We start from the raw sequence: 21,732 nt of genomic DNA, 5'->3' as shown, positions 1-21,732 counted from the left end.
TCCAACCTGACAGAACTTAAGAGGATCTGCAGAGAAGAATGGGATAAACTCCCCAAATACAGGTGTGCCAAGCTGGTAGCGTCATACCCAAGAAGACTTCAGGCTGTAATTGCTGCCAATGGTGCTTCAACAAAGTACTGAGTAAAGGGTCTGAATACTTATATAAATGTGATATTTCAGTTGTTGTTTTTTTTATACATTTGCAAAAATGTCTAAAAACCTGTATTTGGTTTGTCATTATGGGGTATTGTGTGTAGATTGATGAGAGAAAAAAACTATAATACATTTTTGAGTAAGGCTGTAACAAAATGTGGAAAAAGTCAAGGGGTCTGAATACTTTCCGAATGCACTGTAATTTCGATATTTCTGTATTTCATTTTCAATACATTTGCAAAGAAATTCCCCCCAAAATACTAAAATGAATCAGTTTTCAATTCTGGCTGTAACACAACAAAATGTGTACTAGGTCAAACGGTATGAATACTTTCTGAATGCACTGTAGTTTCTGTAGTAGGTCAAAGCTGTGTGCTGGAAAACCTTGTTAGAGCATGGGTGAAATACTCATCGTGGTGCTCATGTGAATGTCATTTATTTTTCGGCGTCAGACCAATGCCTACTTCTCACATAAAACATATTTTTTGTTTTTTAGTAGGCTATAGCATTTGCACTGATATAGGGGCTAGGCCTACTGTAAATTGCAGTCTGGACATGAACATGCCAAACGTAGGCAGTAAGTAAGATTAAATTCACTAGGCCTAAAAAGACAGTGTATAATTCTAATCAAATTCTAATTAAATGAAACAACTTATTTTAAACAGGCTATCTCTAAATATAGTTACAGTCACTATAATTTCTCCCCGCGGTTGTATAATACAGACAAGCCAACTTAGACTATGGAGGGTTTTACAGACACCCAAACGTTTGACAGGAGCTGGATAAAGATCCAATATAAAGAGAAAAGGTGGAATATCCACACACCGTTATATTGCTCGCAAATGTCATGTTTTATAAACATCATGGAACTATCTTACAGATCATTTTTGCACATCTCCAGAAATAGCAGACAAAATTGCATTGCATTTGAGCCATGTACGTTCTCACCATTAACCCATGGACGGTGAAGACATCATGAATCGCATCTCTCGTTCCGTGAGCATAAGTCAATATGTGCACACGTACAGTAGGCCTAAGGGCTCTTAGGCAGAAGGATGCTTGCACTGTTTTGCCGCTCTTTATATATTCATAATACATTGGTTATAGGCTACTGATTACGCTACTGTGCGCCTCCGCTGGCAAAATCGATGTCAAAACCAATTGCGGTACTGCTAAGACCAGCTTTTGGTGAGTCTTAAGTATCACCAGGAGCGCTGCTTGAAATTGGCACATTGGCGTGCGTTTTTAGGGTCACGCCTGAAATATTTCCACCCCTCCCACCTCAGCGCAAGCAAGCTGATATAAGACAGGTAAATGACCAACTCTGCCGCCAGGGTTGGAAAATAGAAGAGCGCAGGCTTTTACAAGTCGATATTGCCAAAGAGCGTGCGCTTGACACTAGTGACACCCTTAACGCCACCCGAATATCGAGCCCAAAGAGTTATATGCTGGCCTGGGCGACGCACAACGACAGGTTTGCACGCTCAACCAATTGTCGGCGAGCGACCACAATCTCTAACATGTTTCTTTACTTCCCCAGGTGATCAACCATCAAAAGGACATCACTATCCACACATAAATATTCCATGAATAAATGTGCTTCCCAGAATCAGTTTCATAGACAATGTCTGGCTTCATTACAAGGCATGGCTTTAGATCAAGTGACGAAGGACGTAGGACAATCTTCACAAAGCTTGACGTTTCCTTCAAAACACTCATTGATACATGTTGGATCCTCTTGGTGCCTGCTGGCCATTGCACCCCCCAGCCGAATCACGTGACTGTGTCTGGTCCTCCCAGGCAGATTTATGCCTCCAGGCCTTCACACATGGAGTAATATTGACACAATAGCTTCCGTGGACACAACCAGCCAAACGCAATGGCCACACTTTATGTAATTATCATTCAATAACAGATTGGTATTGCGAACGTGATCTCGTAGTGAGGATTCTTTTTTTCGTTGCAATCTGATATTTTGGTGGTCATTATGGTAATTCTCCTTTTCCCCTGTCCTTTGGTTACAAATAACTTGTTTTGAACATTATACTGCCAACATCTACGAGTTGGGTAGAGTACCCTTGCTGCCTCACTCATCTGGAGATCAAAAAAGCAACATATGCATGCGGAGCTATTTTGGCACTGTTGGGAGTGTGTCCCTTCACAGTGCAGCTGTAGTGTGGTCTCCAAATGAGGACATCCTTTGTGTGGGCAGATCATGAGAAGGGCGTCAGAGAGGGATCAGAGGGAAGAGGATGCTCCACGGATGGTGTGGCCGTTAAGCACAGTTGCAAAGCAAATGTCCTCCCAACTGGAATATGCAATAGAGATATTTCAATGCTTTCTTGTTCTGAGCCGTAAGCAGAAACAGTTATGTGTTTCAGAGGAATGAGACGCTGATGTTTTTAACTGAGCACAAGGTGAATTAACTAACTAGCGTTTCATTCCACATGAAATGCACACTTATCTCCAATCAGTGAATTACATTAAAGGAGCTTAAAATGCAAATAGATTTGTTTTTTTCGACCGGTCCTATAGACTCTTTATGGTGCCTTGGGGAAACGGTGACAGAGAGTGTTAAATCTCCTCTTCGGTCGTCATTGGCTGATGTGTCTCCATGGCGGCGAATATGATTGCGTAGTTTACAACCCCCAGTGCTCGGGAACACTTGCGTGCGCACAGGACAGAGCTGGAAAGAGGTGGAGGGATGGGAAGATAGAGGAAGGAATAAAGCACATATGTTTGGAAAGAGAAAGAGAGAGAGTGTGGGTGGGGGGGCAGAGTGCTGCAGAGAAAGGGAGCAAGTGTATGTCTGTTTGCCTCTCCCCTCTGTGAGTCTGTGATGGTGTGTCACGGCAGGCAGCAACTCAGTGTGCTCTCCTCTCATTTGCTGGCTGAGTCTCTGGGGTTGCGGTTGTTATGCGATTACGTTGGGCTTACTGTAAATAATCTGTATCTATTCTGAAAACACCTGAGAGTGTAATGAATGAAATCAACAAGAGATGAGTCAAACCTGAAATCCTCCAAACCAAACCGATGAAGACAGACAAAGGAGAGATCCGTAGCAGATTATTCTATCAGGATGTAAAATGATGATAAGAGAAGCGCATTTTATCTGTGAGCCCTGACCTCTAAAGTTGAAGTGGTTTTCTGGGCTGCCAGGGCCGAGCCAGCCCTTTAACCCATTTTGATGTGCACTGATAGGCCAGAGTCAGAAGCAGCTGATCTGGAGCCCAGGCTGTAGCACTCTTAAAGGTGTACCACTGAAACACAGCTCATGCAAGCTAGCAATGGAAGACAAATAGAACATTTTCTTTGTCATTTAATGTGGTTGCTTAGAATCCATTTTATTTACCTGCCAGATTAAGGATATAGGGAATAGCCAACTCCATATCAATCAAATTTACATCAGCAGGTGTCCCAAAGTGCTTAAATGTATGTTCCGATATGGTAAACTGCCAATGTGGTAATCACAAATTGTTGCTGTCTATGAACTATTTACAGAATGATTTCAATGGAAAAAATCCAATATTTGGGGCAGTAGATTGTTTATGACCCCATGTTCCATAAGTGATATAAATATGACTTTATTCATGTTATCATAATTTCCACTCATCAATGTCTAATCACCCTCTCCCTTTATCTCTCTGCTCCCCTCCTCATGTTCCCTCTCCCCCTTACCCTAACCTTCAACCCCCCATCCTACATCTCTCTCTCTCTCAACGTCTTCTTCCTATCCTCCACCTGCCCCCTCCACCCCCCACCACCCTCCCTCTCCATCCTCCAGGAGGGCCAGCAGTTGATCCAGGAGAAGCCCGAGCTGAGCCCGGTGGTGCGGAGGAAGCTGGGGGAGATCCGGGAGTGTTGGCAGGAACTAGAGAGCACCACCCAGGCCAAGGCCCGCCAGCTGTTTGAAGCCAACCGGGCCGACCTGCTGGTGCAGAGTTACACCAGCCTGGACCATCGGCTGCACCAGCTGGAGGGACAACTGGGCTACGTGGACCAGGGTCAGGACCTGACTAGCGTCAACAAGCAGCTCAAGAAGCTCCAGGTCTCTTCCTCTTCGTTATATGGTCCAACTACTGTTACAGTTTTTGTTTTTTTGTGATCAGTTTAGAATAGTTGGGAATATCGTTGGGTATGGTGTTGCTATGGTATCTTAGTTAGGTTAAAGCTGTTGAATATCGCAGTCTATCTCTATATATAAAAACCTAGGGTTGTTTTGTGTGAATTACTAATCCTTTATCATCCATTTTCTCTGAATGCCTTGCTGTTTTCTCTTCATTTACGTGCCTTAAATGAGCCAGGCTGCCATAGGCTTTTGTTTAACAAGAGCAATTGGCACTCAACGCGTCACCAGTAAGCTTAGCCTGCACTCCAATGGGCTGTCATTGGAGAGTCAGACCATTCCACCCAAAGCATGGCTCTACAATACATATTGGGTTAAAGTAACTGTCCAGTGTTACCAGACTTCTATGAAATATGACCTATAATTAATTACAATATGAGTTAAATAATTGTGTATGTTAAAAAGCAGCTTTTCTGTGTTGGAATAGTGTGGGTGTACCCCAACAACAGAAGTGTGTGGGCGTATACCGGTCCTAAAAAATATTCATGCTAGTAGACCGCTGATTGGCCAGCTCATCCTCCTCAGGAAATAGCAAGCATTTTATAAACGGTCTTTTTGAGATACAAGTTTCAAGTGTTTCTTTTTTTAATGTATTTTAAAAATGTTATTTTATTCTTTGGCCACAAATATGAGTATAGGATGAGTCAACAACATTATCTGGGTATGAGTTAACAGAGTATGAACTGTTAAAAGTGAGATTTTCACTGGACAATTACTTTTAGACAAAATGTAGCTTATGATAATAAAAACACTAAAGTTGATGCTAGCCAACAACCGATACAGTAGGAGGAGGTTCATGTTTTTTCCTGTCCAGGATGCGCTACCCCTGTTCTGTCACCACTACTGGGTCCATCCCACAGCTTATCATTTCATCATACATCTCTCATTCTCCTCTCCAACAGCATGCTGCCGCTAAGGGCTGCTTACAGTTCCTTTTCAGCCTGCCATTGTGCTTTGTGTACAGTACGCTCCATCACCCAACCTCCATTCATGGGTACAGTAACCTTTTCACTTCAGTTCATTTCTCTCATGGGTACTCTGATCTTCTCCTTTCCTTTCCTTTCTTCCTTTCCTTTAATTTCCTTTAATTTCCTTTGATTTATTTTCCTTTCCTATCTTTTCTTTCTTTTAATGTCCTTTCTTTCCTTTCTTTAACCTACCTGTCCTTTCCTTCTTTCTCTCTTAATTTCTTTCTTTATCCCTTTCGTACTCCAGTTTTGATCTTTTTTTCTTTCTTTCCGCTTCCTTCCATCCACTACCTCATCCTGTCCTGCTGATCATTCTGTGATCTATGGTGTGAGCAGAATCACTGTCTCATCCTTGAAACTCTAACCTTTCGCTTCATATGGAAATGTATGAAAATCTCCACTCGACTGTGCGTGTCTTTGTCTGTGTGAGGCTAAGAAATTGTCCTGTCTATTAATTCAAGGACCATTTCTGTCAAAGTTAGAAATAATGTTCAATTCCCATGTTTTATTTTATTTCTCTAAAGTGGTGATTCAATGCATATGCTTAGGGGTAACATTTGTGTATAAGCCAATAGAGAGTGTGCTTATTCTCGTGCTAGTCTCTGATATGTGTCTCTGAGAATGTCAGGGGATTCATTAAACCAGATGGAGGTTCTGAGGCAGCCATCCCGAAGGCTCTTTTCCTCACAATTCCTTAGAATTCCCAAAGTCAAATCATCATGTGAATTCGTAAGGGATTGATCGGCCTCATTCTGCCCCCTACTCTAATTCACTTTACCATGGCACTCATACAACAGCTCTTTGCATCTGGCCCACTTTTTAAATGAGTTAGCCTCAGTGACACTACTCCACCTCCCTGGTGATCTTAACCTGATGTTTCTGTCCTAAAATGAGTGTCACTGCCTTAGTGAGAATCACCATCCCCCTCTGAATTACTACCTGACAGCTATATGGCCACTCTGGAGGAGTAATTGCCTTGTAGTCAATTGCAGTAGATCTAACAGCTATCATCCAAACACTTCTCATACATTGTTATGGCAGACTGACAGATAGAGCAACTTATCATGTACACCTAGGAAAGCCATGGCTTTTTCCTGAGTTGGATGTTGCCAGGATATTTTGGTGAGAGGTGATTGATACAGGGACCAATGTATCCTCTCCATACTCACCAGGCCTCTCGCTGTCCCATGGACTTCCTCCCCCTCTTTAGTTCCTAACCGTCCGTCTTCCCTCCTTCCTTCATTCGCCCCTCCTCAAACGCTTCGATTCCATCCCCCTTTGCTTCCATTTTATCTCATCTGTCACTCGTGTCCATTCCCCCGCTCCCTCTCTCCAGACGATGGAGCGTCAGATGGAGGAGTGGTATGCGGAGGTGGGGGAGCTGCAGGTGGCGGCGGCCTCCATCCCCCAGCAGGGCCAGGTCATGGACACGGTCGGCGAGCGCCAGGCCGCCGTGGAGACGCGCATCGTCCGCCTCATCGAGCCGCTCAAGGAGCGCCGGCGCATCCTTCTGGCCTCCAAGGAGGTTCACCAAGTGGGCCGGGACCTGGAGGACGAGATAGTGAGTGGCCGTCCTGATCCTCCTCCGATTATACCCACACACACCACGCACACTTAGAGACATGTGACTTACAAGTGTCATCGGCAAGGGTAAAAGTGTTGCTTAAGTTGGTGACTAACCCCCTTTTTTGTTTGTGAAAGACGTTATCTTGATAAAAGATGTATGTAACACTAAGCTGATGCAATACCATGCTGGTGATAACCATCGAAAAGTTACCAGTGTTCCCAAGTGCTCCTTTGCTAGTTTCACTTGTGATGTGTTTGCAGCTGTGGGTGCAGGAGCGGCTGCCTGCCGCCGCGTCTCAGGAGCACGGCTCCAGTCTACAGGCTGTGCAGCACCTCATGAAGAAAAACCAGGTGAGTGGCAGCTAGCTGAGGCTAACCACATCATTACAGTACATGTCTATCATACTGTAACAGATCTAACTGGACATCGTCTTTCTGCCCCCCCCCCAGACTCTGCAGAGGGAGCTGCAGGGCCATCGGGCGAGGGTGGAGGATGTCCTGGAACGAGCTAATGTCATCGCCTCCATCCGCAGCCCCGAGGCTGACTGTGTGCGGGCGGGCCTGGAGCAGCTCAGCGGGCTGTGGAATCTGCTGTGGGCCGAGACAGAGAGAAGACAGCTGGTGCTGGATTCCATGTACCAGGCCCAGCAGTACTACTTTGACACGGCCGAGGTGGAGGCCTGGCTCAGCGAACAGGAGCTGCACATGATGAACGAGGAAAAGGGCAAGGTAGGAGGCTAGGAGCCAATCACCAGGCGCTGATGTACTTAATCTGCCCAGTTACCATTTTACAGTAAGAGATGATTGGCTTTTTGGAAGAGGAAAAAGTTGTATCTGCATAGGTGTAACGCAATGTGATTGTGTCCCTCCAGACATCAGCAACTGTATATGAACACAAGTGGAGGCTGGTGAGGGGAGGACGGCTCATAATAATGGCCGGAACACTGCAAATGGAATGGCATCAAAGACATGGAAACCATGTGTTTGATACCATTCCACCGATTCCGCTCCAGCCGTTACCACGAGCCCCTCCTCCCCAATTAAGGTGCCACCAACGTCCTGTGATGAACACTGCACGCACTTGAATCGTTAGCATGTCAAGGTTTGTGAGAATGGACTGTAAGTGTGTTGTGGCCTTTTCCTCAGGATGAGCCCAGCACCCTGCAGCTACTGAAGAAGCACCTGGTACTGGAGCAGACGATAGAGGACTACGCTGAGACGATAGGCCTTCTCTCCCAGCAGTGCAGACAGCTACTGGAGATGGGACATCCAGACAGGTCAGTGTTGGTGCCCCACAAACCTGTCACCACACTATTACCAAGGCTTTCGTGGGATCGAAAGTTGGTTATAGCAGCTCTAAAGTGAGTGTGCCATGAAATACCCATTTAATATACTGCCTTAAAAGCTCAAAAGAAATCCCCTATATGAGAACCAAGGATCTCAGTTTGTGACTTGATTGAAGAGGATCAAGGGCCTCTACAGTCTTTGTCTACCAGGTGCTGAGTTAGTATTCCGGTAGTAAACGGCTTGAACGACATAATCCCTGTAGAGAAGGTAGTCCAGTAAAGTTGGCCAGTCATGGACTCCTGTTGCTCTGTTATGGCAGCAGAGTGAATCATGGTGACAGCAGGATCAGCACTGGGTCCGTAATACTACTCTGTCTCTGGTGTCAGAGCTAACGCTAACGGCTCTATCATCTTAGCACTTAGCTGTTAGCCGATGCCGGCGTCTCTGCACTAGTAGGGTATGGATGTTTTTATGGGTTGCCCATGTTTGTCTCATGTTGTTCAGTTTGCTTTGTAAGCCTTCTCCTCACATTTACTCCTCCTGCGAACTCAACCCTGTAAAACCAGCTCATGGTTTTTCATGTCAAAATGTGTTTCACTCAGCTCCCACACATTCCCCCTCAATTTCACCCTGTCTCTGGTGTGTGTGTGTGTGTGTGCTTATGTATATGTGTGTCTGCGTGCCTACCTGCCTGCGTGTGTGTATGTGTATCAGTGAGCAGATCAGTAAGTGTCAGTCTCAGATGGACCGGCTGTACGTGTCTCTGAAGGACCTGGTGGAGGAGAGGAAGTCTCGTCTGGAGCAGCAGTACTGGCTCTACCAGCTCAACCATGAGGTGGACGAACTGGAGCAGTGGATCGCTGAGAGGGAGGTGGTGGCCAGCTCGCCAGAACTGGGACAGGACTTTGAACACGTCACGGTCAGTGGGACCCCTCTCAGAGCCTGAATGGACAAAGGCTTCAACAATATGATAGGGCTGGTGGTCCTCTGTAGCTCAGTTGGCAGAGCATGGCGCTTACGATGCCAGAATAGTGGGTTCGATTCCTGGGACCACCCATACGTAAATGTATTTGATCATGCCACCCTGTGCCACCCTGGCGTGCCCGCACCTCGGGCAGCCTCCGCTGCTTATCATTGATTTGGGCCAAGATCTGCAACACAAGGCGATAACAGACAATCAGAGACGCATCAAAACATGACACAGACCTATATCTCGTAGCACTTCGCTTTGGATAAAAGCGTCTGTTAAATGGCATATAGTGTTTGTCTAAAACCTGTTGGGAAGGGGGTTAATATGTCTACATGTATGGCTCAAAGAAGGGCATACAGTACTGTGTATTATTGCTTAGTAAGGAAGTAGTATGTATTTCAACACAATTTGTTTTGATAAGTAGCCTATTACTGCTTTAGCAACAGTGCTTAGCTTGGCTAAATAGATACTGATCATCCCTTCATTTCTCTCCTCCTCTCTCCTCCCTTCAGATCCTGCAGGAGAAGTTCACAGAGTTTGCGTCAGAGACGGGCAGTCTGGGTCAGGAGCGTGTGACGGCGGTTAACCAGATGGTGGATGAGCTGATCGACTACGGCCACGCCGAGGCCTCCACCATCGCCGAGTGGAAGGACGGTGTGAACGAGGCCTGGGCCGACCTCCTGGAGCTCATGGAGACCCGGGCACAGATGCTGGCCGCCTCGCACCAGCTCCACAAGTTCTTCACCGACTGCCGCGAGGTAGCGTTTCTACCATAAGAAGTGCTACGAGATATAGGTCTGTGTCGTGTTTTGATGCGTCTCTGATTGTCTGTTATCGCCTTGTGTTGCAGATCTTGGCCCAAATTGATGATAAGCAGCGGAGGCTGCCCGAGGTGCGGGCACGCCAGGGTGGCACTGCCAACACCAGCACCCTGCAGAGGCTCATGCACAGCTTCGAACACGACATCCAGCTGCTCGTCACTCAGGTGAGGCCCCCCCCCCCCCCCACTATCACTTTATTTTATTAGCACATGAGACTAAAAAGGAAGACAGAACAAAACAAGAGGTCAATGTGGTAACACTTCACGTGAAGTTTCTCTCATACTTGTTCAGTAAGTACTTTTCCACAGTACTTTTAGTTATTCCTATGTAATCTACCACCCGTCGCTGTCTGTCTGTGTCCAGGTGAGGCAGCTCCAGGAGAGTGCGGGTCAGCTCCGGACCATCTACGCCGGGCAGAAGGCTGAGGCCATCGCCGGCCGGGAACAGGAAGTGATGCATTGCTGGAAGGAGCTCTTGACGTCCTGTGAGGAGTGCCGAGTGCAGATCACCACGGCAACAGACAAGCTGCGGTTCTTCGGGGTGGTGCGAGACCAGATCATGTGGATGGACAGCATCATCTCTCAGATCGGCACAGGGGACAATCCAAGGTATATGAGTGGACATGGTTACAATTGTATTTTATGGTTTAGGCCATATACCTTTTATGAAAGTGAGGTGAGCAAGAGAAAAAAGTGACCTTTTTTGTTAAAATACTATAGGCCTAGCAACGTTAGTTCAACACCTAGCGACCTAGGATAGGCTGAAAGACGCATAGTTCAGCTATAATCCAAAAGGAAGTTGTATATCTCTTTCCTGGAAGATTGTATTTTCTAAATATGAAGGGGGCATCCGTTAAACATTCAGTTAAGTGTGTATGGCCTTATCTATATTTACAGTTTGTATGTATGGTGTATCTCATACTGCTCCGTCTCATCCACCTGTCCATCTATCAGATGTGATTGATCTGCAAGTTCAGGGGCCTGTTTTGATTTTGTGGCATTACCATAATATAAGTAAATAAGGGAATTTATTTACGTTACGGAAATGCCAAATATGGAGAGCTGCAGAGAGAGCACAGATGACAGAGAGCAACAATTACAATGAACACATTTCAAGCAATGCACTGTAAACATGTTTTAATATAGCAATAAACAGTGTTATTTTCAAAATGGCTGCCTGGTGGTGTATATGGTGCTGATCTGGCCCTTGTCTTCCGGGGTGTGTAACCCTGTGCTCTTCTCCCTCACTGTCAGCATTCCCCACAGCGATATAACGGGCTCTGGACTCTCTGGTCCTTTCAGGGATGTGTCCTCAGTGGAGGTACTGATGAACTACCACCAGAGCTTGAAGAGCGAGGTGGAGGCGCGCAATAAGAGTGTGCTGCAGTGCATCGAGATGGGCAAGACGCTGCTGGCCGCTCGCAACCCTGCTGCTGAGGAGGTAACAGCACTGTTGACAGGGTTCTGCCATAGAACATAGAGGATGGTACTGTAGTTTAGATTACATTTACAGTCACTAGTTTAGATTAAACTCAATGGAAATGTATTTTTAGATCAAGGAGAAGCTGGATAAGGTGGTGGCCAAGCAGTACGAGCTGTCGGAGAAATGGGACAAACACTGGGAGGTCCTGCAGCACAGTGAGTCCCCCCTGACTTTACCTGAATGTAACTTATTTTAGTACCTGGCACCTCAAGACTCTGTTTGATATTATCCCAAGCCATTCCATAATTTGGAACCACAGTAAGCTACAACTGAGCAACAGTGTGAGGGATGTGATTCCAATTGTTCTCAGACACTGAGTTCCTCTTTCTCCTCTGCCTCAGTGCTGGAGGTGCACCAGTTTGCCCAGGAAGCGGTGGTGGCTGAGGCATGGCTCACGGCCCAGGAGCCCTTCATCAACAGCAAGGAGCTGGGTGCCAGTGTGGACGAGGTGGAGCAGCTCATTCGCCGCCACGAGGCCTTCCGCAAGGCTGCCGCCACCTGGGAGGAGCGCTTCAGCTCACTACGACGCCTCACCACGGTCCGTCACTATCCCTAGCTAACTAACACTCCCCTTAGCTGATGCTGTCTTTCTTCTGGTTGCTTACAAGAGGTTGTAGATCACAGCTTGTTTGAAGTGACTTGTCAATTGGCTTCATGTTTACGGTATGCTTAATTTTGTTGTGGAGGAGATTCGATTATGAAGTGCTGATGTTTAGTTAACCTCGATTTGGTTCCAGGTGGAGAAGATGAAAGCAGAGCAGAGTAAACTCCCTCCCACCCCCCTGCTGGGTCGAAAGGTGTTCCTGGACACCCAGGAGACGTCCCCTGCCCGGAGCCAGGGCTCCCCCCTGATGAGACGGATCATTTACGAGCAGGCCGAGCACAGAGCTGAAAGGCCCTCCCAGGAATCCTTGCCCTCCTCTGTGGCCCGCCGCTTGGGATCCACCGTGGCCAACTACACCCCCATCATGAACGGCTCCAGTGGCTACCGCAGCAGCCTGGAGGCCTGGGCCATCCCCGTGATGGGGGGAGTGGCTGGAGGTGTAGTGGGGGTGGTTGCCGGCCTGGGAACAACCGCCATGGAGGCCAGAGGGGTAGCAACAAATTTAGGGACCACAACCGCCATGGAGGTCCGAGGGGTGGCAGCAGGGTTGGGGACTGCCGCCTCGGAAGCCAGAGGGTTGGCAGTAGGATTGGTCACCCCCGCGGTCGAGGCCAAAGAGATAGCTGCAAGCTTGGTGACTGGTGCAGCCGCGGCAGTGGAGGTGAAAGCCTCACAGTACCTCCGGCAGCCTAAGATCAAACACATGGACGACATGGTGACGCCCATGCTGGTGGCCTGTAGGCTGGAGAAGGTGAGAGAGAAGGAGGTGAGGGAGAAGGAGGCGAGAGAGAGGGAGCAGAGAGAGAGGGAGAGAGATATTGTGTTAATGGAGCCAGCGCCGGTGATGCCGGTGATGGCCGAGGTGGTACTCCAGGAGATGGGGAGGGAGGGGATGGGCAGGGAGAGGCTGAATAGCGAGCCCAGCAGCAGAGACCACCGGGCGGGGAGCAGCCGGTCAGAGCCCCAGCAGAGAGACAGGGACAGAGACAGTAGGGACAGTAGGGACAGTCACAGGGAAGCCAGGCTGGAGCGCCAGCACTCTAGTGAGGTGCTGATGATCCAGGCGCGGCGGGATGAGCTGCCCCAGGAGGTGTGGCGGGAACGGGCCGAGCGCAAAGAGAGGAAGCTGGAGAGGCAGACGTCCAGCGAGCAGGAGGGCCACGGACACGAAGGCCGGAGGAAAGACCGCCACCGGACGGAGAGACAAGAGTCCAGTGAACACGACACAGCCAAGGAGCAGTCAGACAGACGTTCTACGTGAGTACTACATTGTGCCTTTGGAGTCGTTAAGTGCTGTTATGGTGGGAAAATAACAAACTCTGTTATGCATATGCGCTGAATAAGTCTTAAACCTGTATTTTTACACTGTCTATTTCTCTCTTTTAAGAAGAAGTTAGTGTTCTTCCATTCTTGTCTTTGTGTAACTTGGTCATGCGGCCGAAAACAAAGGGCCATATGAGAGTGACCACAGCTTGAGTCCATCCTGTTCTTTTGGTATCTTTCAAGGGCACAGCTGTGTGGAGATATGAAGAGAACAAAAGCTAGCTTGAGCAGCAGCAGCTAGATAGTAACAAAACTGGCATTATCACGTGTTTGTAAACTATGTCCCACCAAGATCTCACACACCTGCTAAACTCCCACGAAGACAGAGGTTGTACTTTCTATAAAAGCGGAGAGCCAACTATGTTCGTTGGGCTCTTAACTCTGCACTGTTGAGAGGATTGCTAACTGCTCCAGATTTGCAAATCTTATAATAAAGTTGTTTGAAGAATCTACAGTCTCTCTCCTTTTGGCTAGAATTTCCACGACACTGTTTGCAGAAAGGTGTATCACTTTTTATCTTGGTTGATTACAGGGAGAAAAGGTCAGGCGGCCAGACCTTGTTTGACATAGTGGAGCAGCTAAAAGAGAGAGAGGCAGCAACGGTGAGTCTTCCGTTCACCAGCTATGCCGCCTTTATTACACCGATAGAGTTATCTATACATAAATGCTATTAATGAGGGTGTTTAACGGCTACACGTTGTATTTACAGTCTAAGCTCTGCCCTCTCTCTCCTCAGGCCCGAGGGGAGGTTCCTAAAGTGCCAAACGGCGTGCCAGAGAAGTCTTCCGGACGTCCAGACCGGCCGCGAGCACGGGACCGCCCCAAGCCCCGGCGGAGACCCAGGCCCAAGGACCCATCTGCAGGAGAGGCGACCACCCGGCGGTCACGCTCGGCGCCAGAGCCAGGGATGGCCCAGAGCGTGAGCCCCTCAGTCCCCCAGCCGCCCAGCCACACAGCCCACCACGAGGGCTTCCTCTTCCGCAAGCTGGACATCGAGACCATGAGGAAGAGCTCTAACAGGTGGGCATCCAGGTTCCTAACGGAGGTGTATGACGATATTACAAACAGGCATGATCTTATGAGCATGCTAAGCTAACAGAACAACTGACTTTACCTACGAAATGTTCAATTGGTGCATGTCACTGACATTAACATATGTTCCAGCATCTGATTGGTGCCATAGGTCTCGGTCGACATATACTCCAGCATCCTATTGGAGCTTTAGCGCTGGTCTGACATACTGTATGTTCAGACATTCCTATTGGAGCTTACGACCTGAGTTGACATATGTTCTTGTAACCTATTGAAAATAGAATTCTGAGTTGACATATGTTCTAGCATCCTATTTGAAAATAGCTATTTGCTTTAACATATGCTCTTCTAGCATTTTATTGAAACTTCAGCTCTCTATTTAGCCTCTGATCAGAAGTGTATCAGAATGAGAGTTCAACCAAGAGATAGCCACCAGCCATTCCACTGCTTGCAACATGCATGGTGTCTAACCAACACTGGCCCTGACGGAGAGCAGTCTGGTTGATGGATGTTGTTGCTGAGCCTTAGGTCGAACCTGGTGCTGGTTCTGGCCTGGCCCATAGCCAGTACGATATGCAGCCATAGCCAGGCTACCCGCACAGGTCCCTGCAGTGGCCACACATCACTCCGCTTCCTCCCGAGAGACGTTTCGTTCAGTCGGCCATGCTTGGTGGCCTACCATGGGTCTTTGGCCCCGGAGACTGAACCGTCCGCCTCTCGCTGCTGCACTGCCCCCTGGAGGCCATGGCTGACACGCAACGCAACAGACTTATCCCACAAATGAGTCCCACTGCTCACTCACCAATTGGATGAATGTTTCTGATGTACATGTAATGCTATGTACATGCCAAGGTAAAGCCTAGCTTTTTATGTGTTACACTCAATCGTCTTAAGAGGATAGATGAAAGTTCACGAATACCAATACTGTCATTTAACCAAAGTCTCTGTTTTTTTTCTCTCTCCTGTTGCTCCTTGCTGCTGGCTGTTCTTCCTACCTCTCCACAAAGGTAAGCTACGTGAATGCACCTATGCACGCTACGGTCGGCGGTTCATTTGTTTGTTCGGCAGTGTGTTCTCCCTCGGCCCACTGCGGCCAGTCATCTTGAACGCCCCCAGGTGAGTGAGGTTAGGTGGCATTAAGCCTGTGGTTGGTTTTGGCTGAACGCTCCCCGTTTCCCCCCCACTACAGCAGATCCTGGGTCAACCTGTACTGTGTGCTGAACAAAGGAGAGATAGGCTTCTATAAGGACGCTAAGAACACCACCACACCTTACAACAATGAGCCCATGCTCAACCTCGGCCACTGCCACTGCGACGTCACCCTTGGATACAAGAAGAAGAAAAACGTCTTTACACTTAAGTTAGTACTCTGCCTTCAATCGGGGACATGTTGTATAGATTACCATTTTGTGTGTTACCCTCAACTTCTCTGTTCTTCTGTTTCAGAACGAAAGACGGAAGTGAATTTCTGTTCCATGCAAAGGATGAGGTAAAAGGCGTTCGAAAGTTGACTGCTCTTTCATGGAAATACAGTCGTATAATAGCGATGTGATTCTGCAATGTTTGTCCATGTGCCAAATAACTTTCTTTCTGTCTCTCGCCCTCTCTCTTTCCCTTTCTCGTTCTTTATCATTCGTCCTGTCCCATGCTCTCTCTCATCTCCCTTTCTCTCTCCGAGTCACAGGATGATCTAAAGGCCTGGACCACCAACATCAACAAGAGCATCGCAGAGCATGTGGAGATTGCCAAATGGGGTCAGCCCCAGCCTACTACCTCATCCACGGACGAGGGCACGCGCCGCGACGGCAGCAAGGCCGATAACAAGTCAGAGCGGGGAGAAAAGTCAGACCGGGGGGAAAGGCCGGAGAGGGTCGAGCGCTCTGAGAGGTCGGATAAGGGTGAGACCAAATCGGACACCAAGCGTTCAGAAAAGTCCAGCAAGAAGAAATGAGTTTGATGTTGTGCTCTGGGTGGGGGAAAGGGAGAGAGGTTTAAAAGACGCCCAGTCAAGACCCATCCTTTTCACCTCATCTACCTGCTTCAGTTCTGTTTAGTGTCGAAAAAGACAGGAAAATCACCCTGGTGAACTGACATGAGGGATTTGAAGCACGAATATCAGTGTGCCCCTCATCGTTGCCCTCTCTCTTTATCTCTGTTGCTCTGAGGGTGTCAGACCTGGGCACTAACACTTATTGCCCGGCTTGTTCCACCTCTGCCCTTTGGTGGTGGCATTGGTGCACTGCAGAAAGCAGATGCTCCTAGTCAGGGCAGCAGTGTGAGAGATGGACACATGTAACAAGAGGGTTGTTATCACTGGTGGTATGAAAAAGTAGCTCATAACGTTTTAAGTTTATTTTTTTGTAAGAGATGAGCTGTATCTGTATGTATCTCTTGTCTGTCTATTTATGTATTGTATGTCTAGAACATCCAATCTTATACTCCCAAACAAAAGAGAATGAAATATGCCTAAAAAAAATTCACAACTGGCCTCTTTTTGGAGAACAATTATTTTATGTTGTTTCCTTTTTGTATTTCTGCTCATTCACTTTGCCTTCATTTTTTTCTGGGCTCGCTTTTCTCACTTTTTGGATTTTCTTCAGTACAAAACTGTAATGTCATCAAACTCATCCAAACTGAATTTGTACAATTCAACATTGAGCCAGAGGACAAAAAGAAGAGGCAGAGAACATCAGCCTTCACAGAGCTTGTTCTGGCTTTTGGATGGATGAGCTGGAACCTTTACCCGGAGGCTGGCCCCCACGGCCATACTCATCTATGCCTTCATCTGGGGCCCCCGAGAGGCCCCCAGGGACCCAGCAGCCATAGCCACCCAGCATCAGAGGGACAGGACTGGAAGCCATCTAGCAAGACCTCAAGCCTCCTTCCTTCTCAAAGACCACCAGATGGTGGTAACCGCACTCCACATATCCAGTCAACATTATTTTTGTCCATTCAGAAAATATCACAATGCTTTTTATAGACCGTCAAAAAAGAGAAATTAAGTTGTGTGTGTATGTCTGAGCATGTGTGTGCGGATGTGTGTGTCTGTTCAGCTTCTCACCACTCCCAGGGTTTTCATAGCTCAGGTTTTTTTGTTCACATCTGCGTCCTCAGTTCTCCCTCAGTCTTCCAGGCACTGCCATTCCACAGGCCAGGCTTCTTAACAGCTCAACTAACCACAGGAGTTGATGAGGACACAGCAAGAATCAGGGGCCACACAGAATTGACACGGTGCCGATTGGTCACTCCAAGGCCTCAGGAGTGCAAGTCGATGTCAGATGGATGTAAACAAAAGCTTCCTAGCTTCTGGATGAATGAAACACATGCATGTCTTGCTTGAGATAAATCTCTTGTTGATAGGCTTTGCATAGCAGTCCGATCATATGTTCCTCTCACAGTATGTAGCTATCAGCGACGATGTTCACGTTTGTTCCTCTCCATGCATCATACAATAAAATGATCTGTTTGTCTTAGCACTGCAAAGCCATATCTGGTAACAGGAAGTCTTACATTATGGAAGCTAGTGGACAAATCCTTTGCCTGTTCATTACATCAGAGATTTGTACAGAAGTGAGGAGCGACGACGACGAGATAGCGCAGTGCAAATATCATGAAATCTTTCCTGAGTAGCTTTTTCTACATTGTTTTTTAAGCACATTTTATGCATCTATATAGGCGTGAATGCCAAAACAATGCAACCAATAATGCATGTTGGACACAACAAGGCAAGGATCAGCAGAACTTATTTTTGAATGAACATAACTATCACATGGAATGTGAAATACAGTACAATATATGACACAGGACAAAGCCAGATAGGGCACTGTGGACATCTGTGAGATTCTATGGTGAATTCTTAGATTCGTATGACACACTTTACCGAGTGGCATACAGTAAAATTATCATAGTGTAGTTGGAGGATACTAGCAATAAAGTGCTAGTTTGCTGAATTCTTGCATTCAGGAGTTTCACTGTGCATTCACTACTATCTATTGTTTTGAGTAGACTTATCTTTCCTCAGCTGCTCATATGGAGGATGCCTCATTCCAAAAACAATATGCTCAATAAAAACGAGTTGGTTTCAAATTGATGTACGTAATTGTGTTAGTTCTGATTTAACACTAATTTGGATGTCTCTGAATGGTAACTTTGTTTGGAAATGCTGCTTACCATTGTACTCTCTCTGTGTACAGATGTCACAGATATCCTATATTTGTATGCCATAGTCTCACTCTAAACAGATTGTATGCAGTCAAAGTATTATGGTGGCTTAGGGAGGTTGACAGGAATGCGAATAGAGAATTTATGCAACTTATCCTTTGCACTTAAACATTCCCCCATTGCGCAGTGCTATTGAGGAGCAGTGGAGCTTAAGGGTCCGAGAGGGAAATGTGTTTATTTGCTTACTGGAGAATGAGGTTTGAATTATCTTCACGAATGAACATTAAGTACACAAGCCTGAAAAGTATGAGAGTATCATGTTCAACCATGATATGAGATAATTCACATTGCCGTTTTTCATGCTTGTCTTGCTTGTCACACATTACAAACAGCCGGTATTCCAGCTACAGTGCATGAAGTACGAGTTTCACAAATCTATCACATCCTAAAACCAAACATGCCTATTTCATCCATTTAGTCATGCTTAGGTTTCATTCAGTAGCTATCTGTATAAATGACCAGTAGTCATTTCCCAAATGTAGGCCAGCAAGTCTGTTGTCATGGCCAAGGCCCGATCCATGTTATGGTTTCTGTCTCACAGAGGGTCATTTCAGTTTTTAGACTTTCAAGTTACAAACCAGCGGAATGTTGTCAATACCTAGAAAGCACAATTTTATAACCTACAGTTGATATACACAAGCATTAAGTTGTCATAGGGAGACTTGTGAGAGGAATCCCATTGTTGATACAATGCCTCTATATTAGCCGTGCAGTCATGATTTTTCAGGTGTGTGCGATGTGCGTTAAGTCCTGGAGTGCTTCCTTCATGAAAGCATTCACACCTCAACCGTTACAATCAATAGTCTAACGCCATTATAAACTCAAATCCATATTTTCTAGAATACGTTTAATTTCAGGGAATAATAATTACATTGCCGTTTTCATCCAAGATGTTCCACTGCTATTTGTTGACAAGTCAATGCTCAACACCTACCATTAATTTCCTCACCTTTGACCCTAGAGCACCACTGTTTTTAGGGAACTACTGAATGGATGTTATTACAAAGTTCAACAGCTTGATGACCTGTACAAAAGTTAATTGCTTAAAGTATTTTCTGTAAAGAAAGAATTACGTTTTTTCTGTTCTGCTGTGAAAGGAAGATTTTTTGGGGGAGGGGGGCGGGGTTGTTCAATACATTTAAATATTCATGGTGAAAATGGTTCATTGGTACAACATCAACAGAAAACATCACAATATCAGGACAAAGAAGTTGCATGAATTACATAGTCCCTATTATGATACTGCTCTGCATGTTTTGAAGTCTCATTCCGCCAATCACTGTACAATAATGGGGTGACACACTTGCTTACATGGAAAAGGTGAATGAATGAATAATAATGTATAAAACAGATCCAACTTAAAATCATTGACTCTGTACAGTCGTTTCTTTGAATTGATAAATACAAATTGTGATATTGAAAAAAACACTGTGTTGTTCATTTTGATTGCATGTGAAGTTCAATGCCAATGTCATGTCAGTTGGCTCTTCAAATATTTGCAGGCCAAAGGGCCATGTTGGACCAATACTAATTCTAGTTACATTCACTCTTCTTTGCATAATTAGAAAAAGATGTAAAGTATTTACTGTATTTGATACAACATGTTTTAGTATTAACACTGCTCATGCATAAAACCATACATGAATGTATCCCTGCTACTACAGTTAGGGACAAAATAGCAGCAAGTTCTCATAACATTATTGAAGTTAACAACTACAGACCTTCAAACATCTTATCTGTTCACACAGTTTTACATGTATTGAATGAATAGTGCTTTGATTAATTGTGATAATGGTTTACAGACATGCTGAACAATGTACCTAGCAACTTGGAGCCCCAACTTTCTGTTTCTACTTTCTGTCTGTTATGTCACTGTCATCTACACCCTGAGTAGATACACTATATATACAAAAATATGTGGACACCCCTTCAAATTAGTGGATTCAGCAATTTCAGCCACACCCGTTGCTGACAGGTGTATAAAATGAGCACACCGCCATGCAATCTCCATAGACAAACATTGGCAGTAGAATGGCCTTACCTAAGAGCTCAGTGACTTTCAACGTGGCACCGTCATAGGATACCACCTTTCCAACAAGTCAGGTTGTCAAATTGCTGCCCTGCTAGAGCTGCCCCTGCCAACTGTAAGTGCTGTTATTGTGAAGTGCAAACATCTAGGAGCAACAATGGCTTAGCCGCAAAGTGGTAGGCCACACAAGCTCACAGAACGGGACCACCGCATGCTGAAGTGTGTAGCGTGTAAAAATTGTCTGTCCTCGGTTGCAACACTCACGACCAAGTTCCAAACTGCCTCTGGAAGCAACGTCAGCACAAGAACTGTTCGTCGGGAGCTTCAGGAAACAAGTTTCTATGGCCGTGCAGCTGCATACAAGCCTAAGATCACTATTTGCAATGCCAAGCGTCGGCTGGAGTGATGTAAAGCTCTCTGCAATTGGACTCTGGAGCAGTGGAAACACGTTCTCTGGAGTGATGCTTTACGCTCCACCATCTGGCAGTCCGACGGACAAATCTGGGTTTGGTGGATGCCAGGAGAACGCTACCTGCCCCAATGCATAGTGCCAACTGTAAAGTTTTCTGGAGGAGGAATAATGGTCCGGGGTTGTTTTTCATGGTTCTGGCAAGGCCCCTCAGTTCCAGTGAAGGGAAATCTTAACGCCACAGCATACAATGACATTCTAGATGATTCTGTGCTTCAAACTTTTGTGGCAACAGTTTGGGGAAGGCCCTTTCCTGTTTCAGCATGACAATGCCCCCGTGCACAAAGCGAGATCCATACAGAAATGGTTTGTCGAGATCGGTGTGGAAGAACTTGACTGGCCTGCACAGAGCCCTGACCTCAAACCAATCGAACTCATTTGGGATGAATTGGAACGCCGACTGGGAGCCAGGCCTAGTCGCCCAACATCAGTGCCCGACCTCACTAATGCTCTTGTGGCTGACTGGAAGCAAGTCCCTGCAGCAATGTTACAACATCTAGTGGAAAGCCTTCCCAGAGAGTGTAGGCTGTTATAGCAACTCCATATTAATCTATAATTTTGGAATGGGATGTTCGACGAGCAGGTGTCCACATACCTTTGGTCATTTAGTGTGTTTACTTGCCAGATCATATGTATTATGTCAGACGTTGCTTGTAGCTTACAGTAAAAACAATAATTGGG

The 21,732-nt window shown here is 46.4% G+C and overlaps 1 protein-coding gene across 7 annotated transcripts in view; it reads left to right on the top strand.

The window, feature by feature from the left end:
- LOC106612708 (spectrin beta chain, non-erythrocytic 4) overlaps positions 1-19,917 on the top strand; it is a 76,256-nt gene extending 56,339 nt beyond the window's left edge. For 2 of the 7 annotated variants that reach the window (XM_014214134.2, XM_014214138.2), the window contains 18 exons: positions 3,938-4,201; positions 6,584-6,808; positions 7,075-7,164; positions 7,264-7,542; positions 7,960-8,090; positions 8,815-9,019; positions 9,583-9,828; positions 9,921-10,055; positions 10,255-10,499; positions 11,145-11,331; positions 11,444-11,528; positions 11,715-11,911; positions 12,111-13,234; positions 13,833-13,902; positions 14,037-14,320; positions 15,522-15,692; positions 15,779-15,821; positions 16,011-19,917. In XM_014214134.2, the coding sequence (XP_014069609.2) occupies positions 3,938-4,201; positions 6,584-6,808; positions 7,075-7,164; positions 7,264-7,542; positions 7,960-8,090; positions 8,815-9,019; positions 9,583-9,828; positions 9,921-10,055; positions 10,255-10,499; positions 11,145-11,331; positions 11,444-11,528; positions 11,715-11,911; positions 12,111-13,234; positions 13,833-13,902; positions 14,037-14,320; positions 15,522-15,692; positions 15,779-15,821; positions 16,011-16,283 (4,254 nt within the window). In that variant the 3' untranslated portion in view covers positions 16,284-19,917. The remainder of the gene's footprint in view (positions 1-3,937; positions 4,202-6,583; positions 6,809-7,074; positions 7,165-7,263; positions 7,543-7,959; positions 8,091-8,814; positions 9,020-9,582; positions 9,829-9,920; positions 10,056-10,254; positions 10,500-11,144; positions 11,332-11,443; positions 11,529-11,714; positions 11,912-12,110; positions 13,235-13,832; positions 13,903-14,036; positions 14,321-15,521; positions 15,693-15,778; positions 15,822-16,010) is intronic. The other 5 variants (XM_014214137.2, XM_014214136.2, XM_014214139.2 and 2 more) reach the window with 5 other exon arrangements.
- The last annotated feature ends 1,815 nt before the right edge of the window (positions 19,918-21,732 follow it).

Source organism: Salmo salar, chromosome ssa09 (assembly GCF_905237065.1).
Source record: "Salmo salar chromosome ssa09, Ssal_v3.1, whole genome shotgun sequence".
NCBI lineage: Eukaryota > Metazoa > Chordata > Actinopteri > Salmoniformes > Salmonidae > Salmo > Salmo salar.
This window is presented reverse-complemented; position numbering and strand designations above follow the sequence as displayed.